Source organism: Meriones unguiculatus, chromosome 8, assembly GCF_030254825.1.
Source record: "Meriones unguiculatus strain TT.TT164.6M chromosome 8, Bangor_MerUng_6.1, whole genome shotgun sequence".
NCBI lineage: Eukaryota > Metazoa > Chordata > Mammalia > Rodentia > Muridae > Meriones > Meriones unguiculatus.
The window spans coordinates 71,822,569-71,831,845 of record NC_083356.1 but is presented as its reverse complement, the minus strand read 5'-3'; the positions used below and the strand labels follow the sequence as shown (position 1 = coordinate 71,831,845).

Sequence of the window (9,277 nt, the reverse complement as noted above, 5' to 3'; positions counted from 1 at the left end):
GTTAATCATTAAATGGCCAGAGAAATAAGTTCTGGTTTTGATAGCATCAGCACTTAGCCTGAGTTCCCTTCTGCAAGACAGAAGTGTGAGCAAAACTCTCCTGACGTCGGCTGTCCTTGCCAGGGCACTTCATTTGGCTCTTTTCATTAACACTTAATCTGCTCTGTAGTCATGGAAGCTAGAGACCCAGAAGGCTGGCAGAGCCACTGTTGCCTCCCGCTGTCCTCTGCTGTCCCACTCGGGTGGGGGCAGGGCCGGCTAGAACGCCCCTAGAATTCTTCATGGAAAGCAAGCCAGGGCCTGAGCAAATGTATATTCAGAAAGAGTTGGCTCAGTGTGGACACCGCCTGTGCCTCCTTGGTGATACAGGAATCTGAGATCGTGAGGTGGGAGGAAGAGAGAAGAAGCTGGGAGGTCTGGACTGGCTTGGGATTATTTGCTGTGCTTGTGGCTGGCAAAGCCCTCTCTGCCGCCAGCATGAGGCTGGTAAATACCCCGGCTGATTCATTAGTGTCTCACCATCTGCTTCCCAGGGGCTGGGGCAGAGGGCTGGCAGGCCCTGCAGGCTGGGCAGCATGGATCCTTAATCAAACTGGAGTCCCCAGCCCCTGGCAGAGTCTTTGTGTCCATCTTCTGAGTGATAGGAGGTCAGGAGCAGTCGATGGCTTTGAGGGACGCTGTGTCCCCCACCCTCTAGCCCAAGGACCAGTAGCAGGCTGGGGGTAGGTAAGGCAGGGGTCTGGAAAGGGATCCAGGAAAAAGGTGGAATATGGTGACTCACAATAACTGGGCTGGGGGATGTGTGTGTGACATGAGTATTGACAGTCACTCTAAGATGGCTGGACATTAATAAATTTATCAGGGGACCTGGTGGCCAGGGAAAGGACAGGTTTTTGGAGGTAACTGAGGTAGGGTAAAAAAAAAAGAAAGAAAGAAAAAGTTTATAGAAGAGGCCCAAAGAATGTCCCTGAGGACACCCTGGAAAACCCAGGGTCAGCAACATGCCTTCCACTTGGCTCACTGGGTTGAACCTGCCAGGAGCTGACATCTTCAGCAAAAACATTTACTGTCTCATGGGTTCAAGATCTAGGTGCTGCTGGTGTGTCTCCTCCTGCAACTGCATTCCTCATAGTGGGTGTAGTCACCTCCATCTGTGTCTCATGACCCTTCCTACCTGTGTGTGAGCATATGGCCCTGGGGTTTCTATGAGTGCCCCTTTTCTCTGCTTATACAGGGGCCTTTTCGGGAGGGCTTCCTTCAACTCTTTGTCTTAAAGACTGTGTCAGAATAGAGATAGCCGCCTTTTGAGGTTACTGTGGGTTAGGCATTAACATATGAATTTGAGGGGACACAGTTGAGGCCCAGATGAGGCCCAGGGCAGTAGGAGGAAGGGGTTGGGAGAGCACCCAGCCTGACAGCACAGCCTGAGCTGTGCACCAGCTCCCTCGTTCATGTACAAACTCTAAGTGTGTGTCTGCCATTCCACTTCCAGTGCACAAGCCAGCACACTCTGCCCTGGGCTCTGCTTGTCCTTCATTCTACCTGTAGCAGAGGGTGTAGGGGTGACCTCGGGGTCAGCCAGCAGCAGCCTGTGGCCTTCCCCTGGTCCCTGGGCATGGCCTCTGCTTGTCATGGAGCCTCTGAGGTCAGTCAGGCTCTTCCCATTCAGGACAACAGCTCCGCAGACAAGCTGTGGCCCAGAGTCAGCATGACAGTAGCAAGAAGCTCCTCCTTTGTCACTGTGGTTGTAAGCATAGAAGCCTGGAGGAGGAAAGAAGGGGGCATGGAAAGGAGGAAAACAGAAGGGAGAGAACAGGGGAGAACAGGGAAGATGAGAAGGAGGGGGGAGGGGTGTAGAGAGGGCTTGCTTTCCTCTCAGAAGCACCTCTATTTCCCCCTGAGAAGGCCTGGGTTTGTCTTGCCTTCCCTAGGCCCCTTTTCCCACTCTACTCAGTAAGCTGCTGGACTGGTGAGAAATTTCTTGTACCCCACGGTTTCTGGTCCAGCCATCAGCTGAACGAGGCAGGTGGGGTGGGCATCACAGGGCACCAAGGACAGAGCTATTTTGGGCAGTCAAAATAGCTTTGTGGGTCCTGCCTTAGTGACCCCCTGGGCTAGCTGTCCCCACTGAGCAGCCCTAGGCAGCCTGGGCACCAGCCCTGTACTGTGGAGGATCAAAGTCTGTGGCCAGTGGCTGACTGCAGTGGGGGGGCAGAGGAGGGTAGCATTGTGGCCACCCCCCTCAGGGGCCCCATGGCTCATTAGAGAGTGAGAGGTTTTTTTAACTCAGATCCAAGCTACTTTGTCTCTGCACAGACACCTGAAATATTCATCAAAGTGGCTGTGTGGACTGGAGCGGGGCGAGGCTGACAGTGGCAGGGTTTGTTGTTTGTTAATTAATAGGCCTACCATCTAGAGCAGTTATGGGTTTGCAGAACGCAGGGCAGAAAGTGCAGAATACCTCAGAGCCAGCTTTCTGCCCACCCCACCCCTGTTGTCTTAATTATCATGCACCCTGCTCTCTGCGTGGGACAGGTACTTCCTGCATCCTGCATCCGGGGCTTGGTGATGGCTAACAATGTCTAGGCACAGGACAAGCACACCGCAGGCCCTTCCCAGGGACCGGCATCTACTTCCTGACAGGCTCTCTTCCTTTGCAGGAGAACCCCTACCTGTGCAGTAATGAGTGTGACGCCTCCAACCCCGACCTGGCCCACCCACCCCGGCTTATGTTTGACAGGGAAGATGAGGGACTGGCCACCTACTGGCAAAGCGTCACGTGGAGTCGCTACCCCAGTCCGCTGGAGGCCAACATTACCCTCTCATGGAACAAGAGCGTGGAGCTGACAGATGACGTGGTAATGACTTTTGAGTATGGCCGGCCCACGGTCATGGTCCTCGAGAAGTCCCTGGACAATGGCCGCACCTGGCAGCCCTACCAGTTCTATGCAGAGGACTGCATGGAGGCCTTTGGCATGTCCGCCCGCAGGGCCCGAGACATGTCACCCTCCAGCGCCCACCGGGTGCTCTGCACGGAGGAGTACTCACGCTGGGCAGGGTCCAAGAAAGAGAAGCATGTGCGCTTTGAGGTAAGGGACCGCTTCGCCATCTTTGCCGGCCCTGACCTGCGCAACATGGACAACCTGTACACGAGGCTGGAGAGCGCCAAGGGCCTCAAGGAGTTCTTCACCTTCACTGACCTACGCATGCGGCTGCTGCGCCCTGCGCTGGGGGGCACCTACGTGCAGCGAGAAAACCTCTACAAGTACTTCTACGCCATCTCCAACATAGAAGTCATCGGCAGGTAAGGCCCGGGGCCACTGGGATGTCGAGTGGGATGGAGCTGTTTTCTGGAGTGTTGTCACCTGGTATCTGGAAGTCACCTGTTTCTAGGGATACCTGGTTTTGAGGAATGTTATGTGATATTCGAAATGTCACCTGGTTCTAGAGATGTCATCTTTTACCTGGATGTCACCTGGCTCTAAGAATGTTCCCTATTTCCTGGGGGTGTTATCTGACATCTGGGATGCCACCTGGCACCCGGATGTCACCTGGGTACCTAGAGATCGCCTCGTTCCTGGGATGCCACCTGGCACCTGGATGTCTCCTGATACCTGGATTGTCACTTGATTCCTGGAATGTTCGTGTCAACCTGATACCTAGATACTACCTTGTTCTCAAGATGCCACCTCGTTTCAAGAAAGCCACCTGCCTTAGATGTCACCTGGTGCTACATCAAAGGGCTGCCTGTGCAGTCAAGATACCCAAGTTTTGCCAGGGGGAGCGTGGGTGCTGGATGCCTGGAAGGGCAGAAGGTTCTGCAGCGTCTGGGGAGTTTGTTGATGAATAGATGGTGTGCGGGCTTTGTGAGAGGTCCTCACTCCCAAGCCACCTGTAGAACGGGAAAGCTGAATATGCTTCCTTCTGGACTTTGGGGTGCTTACATGAGTCAGACTTGGCAAAGGGCTCACAGCCATGCCCAACACGCAACACGTGCTTCTTAAAAACGGAATAAAATGAGTACTAGCTAAAGGAATGGCACCAGGGGGCTGGAGCAGGCTGACAGGGCAATGTGGGGCCTGGGGGTGTTGAGGCATAGCAGGGATAAAACGAGACCCTGGAGCCCCACTGGGGCCTTTCTATGTCTCTCCATAGCAGGCTGTGTGCTGCCCGACATGGGGAAAAGCCACTAGCCAGCCCTTGTGTCTGATTTTGGTGGTTTTTCTTATTGCTGTTATTTTGGTTTTGGTTTTTTGAGAAATTTACACACATGGACTGTATTTGCACCATTTCTTCCCCTTCACCACACCCCGTGCCACCTTAGGGTGTGGGGGTGTGGAGTGGGGAAAGCCCGGAGCCAACCACCTCCCCTCGCCTGGAGTGTGTGGCCCAGAGGGATGGGGTGGCACTCTTTACTGCAGCTTGTGTCTGCATGTCCTTCATGTTGATGCTGTGTGGATCCAGGGATGGAGACAGATGTGAGCCAGTCAGGACATGGAGTCGGGTTGAAAACTGGCAGCAGGACACTTGCCGAGTGTGCTGTGGGTACCTGTGATTTATAGCCCTCACCCACTTGGAACAGCTCATTTCAGATGCGGAATGCACTGGAAGCCATCTCAAAGATGGCCGCTGTCTTCATTTCTTTTCCTGTTACTGTAATAAATGTCCTGAGAAGGAGCTGGAGAGATGGCTCAGCAGTTAAGCACACGCATGGCTCTTGCAAGAGGACCCAGGTTTGGTTCCCAGCAGGTGCACAGTGACTCACAACCACCCATAACTCCAGTTCCAGGGGATCTGGGGCCCTCTTCTGACCTTCACGGACACATACATACATGGAGTCAAAGCATCTATACACGTAAAAATAAATAAATCTGAAAAGATTTTGAAATACTCTGACAAAAGCAACCTAAGGAAGAAAGGGTTTATCTGGGCTCAAAGGAGAGCCATCATGGTGGAGAGTGTCAGTGACTCTCAGCCTTCTAATGCCGTGATCCTTCAATACACTTCCCCATGTTGTGGTGGCCCCCAACCACAAAGTTATTTTCCTTGCTACTTCATAACTGTGATCTTGCTACTGTTATGAATCATGATGTAAATAAATATCTGTCTTTTCCGCTGGTCTTAGGTGACCCTGTGGAAAGGTTGTTCAGCCCCTAAAGGGGTCGTGACCCACAGGTTGAGAACCGCTGCTGTATCTTATGACCCCCCGGTTGGGGGCTCCTTGCCAAGGGCAATGAGTACAGGCTGCCCCTCAACAACCCTTCTCCACTCACACAGTCTAGGAACCCAGGCAAGGAGTGGTTGTCACTCATGCTTGTCAGCCAGCTCGAGTGACAAAACCAAGATAATTCCCACAGGTGGCCATGGTGGCAAACACCCAGCAGTCAGGAGGCAAAGGCAGGTGGGTCTCTGTAAGGTGGTGGCCAGCCTGGTCTATATAGGGAGTTTCAGGACAGCCAGGGCTACAGAAAGATCTTGTCTTTTTTTTTCTTTGGTTGGTTTTTGTTGTTGTTGTTGTTTGTTTTTTGGGTTGTTTTTTTGTTGTTGTTTTTGGTTTTTTTGGTTTTGTTTTTTTTTTTGAGACAGGGTTTCTCTGTGTAGCCTTGGCTATCCTGGACTCACTTTGTAGACCTGACTGGCCTTGAACTCACATAGATCCACCTGCCTCTGCCTCCCTGAGTATTGGAATTAGAGGTGTGTGCCACCATGCCAACAGAGAGACCTTGTCTTAAAAAACAAAACAAAAAGATAGTTCACACACAGGTATGCCCAGAGGCCTGTCACACAGGTGATTCCACAAGTTGCCACGCTGTCGATTAACATACCAAAAGCACTGTAGTAGGAACCATGGGCCCACGCATTTTAGAGCTGAGCATCCAGGTAGGGACCAGGCAGCAGCCAGGTCCCCAGGCCCTCAGGACCCTGGCCTGTTTTTTGTGTCCACTGCTACAAGGAGCCTCCTCTCCTCAGCGGGCTGTGGGCTCCTTCCCATGAGCGTGGCAGTCAGGACAGAGTGCACCTTTAGCCCCAGCAGGATAACAGCCACCTCTCTTGTAACATGAGGTTCAAGCCCCCCCCCTCTAGTCTTCTCTTTTCCATCTGTGACAAGACTGGGGCCACTGGAAACCACTGTCTCTAAGGCAGGGTGTCAGGGTGGTGAGGTGGCAGGGCAGTTCCAGCACTCCTTTGGCAGCCAGCCTTTGTGGGCACAGGGATTCTCTGTCGTGGCAGCAAAAGTGTGGTAAGCAATTAACAGAATAAGTACTCCTCAGGTGGCTGGTTGGCAGGAAGGCAGGAGCTTGGTTATTGATTAGTTAGGTCTAGTTAGATGGCACAAGGCAAGTGTGGGAGCCAACAGAGGAAGCCCCTGAAGTTCCCAGTGGTCTCAGGTTCTGGGGCTTCCTCACTCCATGGCACCTGCCTCCTCCTGTGACCTGTGACAAAATAACAGCAAACAAGCCCCACCAAGGAGCTGTTGGTGTGAGAGCCCATAAGCCCAGGTTGGAGCACTGGTCAAGCTGCCTTGATCGCCCCCTCTCCCCCAACCCAGCCCCGGAGCTCACCTGCAGGTTCAGTGCTGCTTTCGGCTCCTGTCATCTCAGCTGAACTAAATGTCAGCCAACCAGGATCCTAGGTCAGACTCATCCAAGGTCAAGCAAGCCTCACACAACTTTCTGTAGTGAGGCTCTGGCCTCCTGGACTGCTAGGTTCCCATCCTACCTCTGACCTCATCCCTGTAGGAGTATGTACAAGGAAGCGCCCTCACCTCCTCTCCCAAGTCGAGAGTTCTTTGTTCCATTGGTGGTTCCGTGCTCTGCACACGTCAGCAATGACAACTCTGAAGAGGGCCCAGATGGGCAGGAGGGCAGGGTCAGGATGGCAGGGCACCTGCTGGGGTCTCAGGGCATAAGGAGCTAATACAAATGGGCACACAGGGTGAGCAGGGCTGCAACAGAAGAATTGCATCGGTAACTAAGAGTGAAATCCAGCCAGCAGCACCCTGGGGGTTCTGCCTTCCTGCAGCCCCGTTCCCAGGGGCCCATTCCTGGAAGGCTGGAAGGAGGTGGGAGCTATTTTCTCCTGCATGTGGGGGAGCTCAGGTACAGAGTCTGGGCAGGAGAGGCTGGCTTTAAACTGCAGGGAATCTGGGCCAAAAGCTGAATTGGAGGAGGAATGAGATCATCCAGGCTCCTGTGGAGCAGGGACACACAGCCTGTCCCAGCAGCCCAAGCTTCACCCTAAATTTCCAGGGGAGTCTTATAAGACCCATCATGAATCGGCTTCTGCCTAGCAGCTGTCAGAGAGGTCCAGAAAGCATTATACTTGCAAAGTCCTTCCAGTGAGCTGGGGAGGGAGAACTCTAGGAAATGAGCTGCCAAATGGAAATCTGCCCGCGCCTCAGTTTCCTCATCTGCAATACGGAGCCAGAGAAGTAATCTCTCCAGGGCGTAGGGCTGTTGATGAAATGATGGCTTTATAGTGTGTCCCCTTCCTTCACTCAGGTGGCAGGAGAGAAGGGAGGCAGGGGCAAGGACAGGGCTGCTGGGTAAGATGTCCTGGTCACACCCAGCCCAGGTCATGGATTCCAGGCCTGGGAAGCCTCGGGAGACAATGTCATCACAGAAGCAGTAGGGAAGAAGGTAGCCCGTGGAGAAATGCAGCCAGCCAGCCCCTTGCTTCCCAGCAGCAGAATGGGGAAAGACACTCAGCAGACACCTGTGTGAAACCTCTTGCTCTTTAAGAACCAGCATCGCCTTCCAAAGTCTCTGGAAGCCCTGTCCGCCTGAAACAAGATACCCTGCAGTGCAGCGCTGCCATCCCCAGGGCCCCCTTGAAGCTGTGACAGGAGCCACATAGGCACTCAGGAGGGCTGACGGAGGGCTGTTTCCCACCAGGTTTGGGAGTCAAAGGGAACCCACCCAATTCCCACTGCTAGGTCTTATCCTGGAGACAATTTTTTCTACCCAGAAAACTCTTATAGGCTCCAAGGAACCTGCCATACTGGGCCTTTATGAGCCAGGGGCAGAAAAAGAATGGGCTCTCTGCTCAGCATGCTTAGTGCCAGGTGTTGGCTGTGTTCTGCCCTCTTTTGCCCTGGAGGGGTCCAAAACCTTTGAGAAAGAGGGGACCTGCTTAGTCCCAGGGTCTTTACTGAGCTTGGTGGGCAGCTCTCACTGAGGGCACCGGGCCACACCCACCCTAGACTTCTCCTCCCTTGACCCTGCCCCCTCTCTTGCCTCCCTGTCTTTTTCATAAACCTCCTGTCCCTATTGATCGCCAGTAACTGGAGATGCAGTCACAGGACAAGAATAGAAATGACAGAGAGAAGAAAACCTCTGCCAGAGCAGGCAGGGTGAGGGAGCATGGAGGGAAGGAGCCTTTCTACTCACCCATGCCTTGGTCCTCCTTGACTCCCTGCAGCAAACACGGGTTGGAAGAGAATCCTGGGAGGCTGCAGACGATGGAGCTGTCCCTCAGCAATAGTGACCGCCACGTACAGAGCAAGCCCCAAAGGCTAGGCCCTCCTGACACCTTCCTGGGGCTTCTTCATTGAGGCTGCCCCAGGGAGATCCTTGACCTCATTACATAAATGGTAAACTGAGGCCTAGAGATTGGGAAATGGGTGAGGGCTGGGTGTGGTAGCAGGTGACTTTAGTCCCAGCACTCAGGAGGCAGAGCAGTGGATCTTTGTGAGTTTGAGGCCAGCATGGTCTACATAGTGAGGCACTGTCTCAAATAAAGAGGAGAAAGGCTGAGCATGGCGGCACACGCCCTTCATCCCTGTACTTGGGAGGCAGAGGAAGGCAAGTACCTGTGAATTCAGGATAGCGTGAGCTACATAGTGAGTTCCAGGACAGCCAGGGCTATGTAGAGAAACCTTATCTCAAGAAGAAAAAAAAAGGAGGAGGAAGAGGAAGAAAAGAAAAATAAATGCTGCATGTACCCATTAGAGGGCTATGATGAGGAAAACAGAGACTCCTAAGTGTTGGTGAAGACACAGAACAATCTTTGCTCACAGGAATGTGAAATGGCCCAGCTGTGGTGAGAATAGTATGATGGATCCTTAAAATGCTGAATAGAGAATTAACATGTGACCCAGTGATTCCCATTCTGATCCACCCAAAAAAAACTCTAAAGCAAGGTTCAAACATGTGCCTACATACCTGGTTACATCAGCAGGCTCACCATAGCCAATGATGCAAACAGCCCAAGCGTCTTTCAGGAGAGAGATAGGTAAATGCAAGGTAGTCTATACATGTGGTGGAATATTATTTCA

General features: G+C 52.9%; 1 protein-coding gene across 6 annotated transcripts in view; it reads left to right on the top strand.

Moving 5' to 3' along the window:
* Window positions 1-9,277, top strand: part of Ntng2 (netrin G2) — a 57,345-nt gene that overhangs the window by 22,110 nt on the left and 25,958 nt on the right. For all 6 annotated transcript variants that reach the window (XM_060389785.1, XM_060389783.1, XM_021642445.2 and 3 more), the window contains exon 4: window positions 2,661-3,304. In XM_060389785.1, the coding sequence (XP_060245768.1) occupies window positions 2,661-3,304 (644 nt within the window). The remainder of the gene's footprint in view (window positions 1-2,660; window positions 3,305-9,277) is intronic.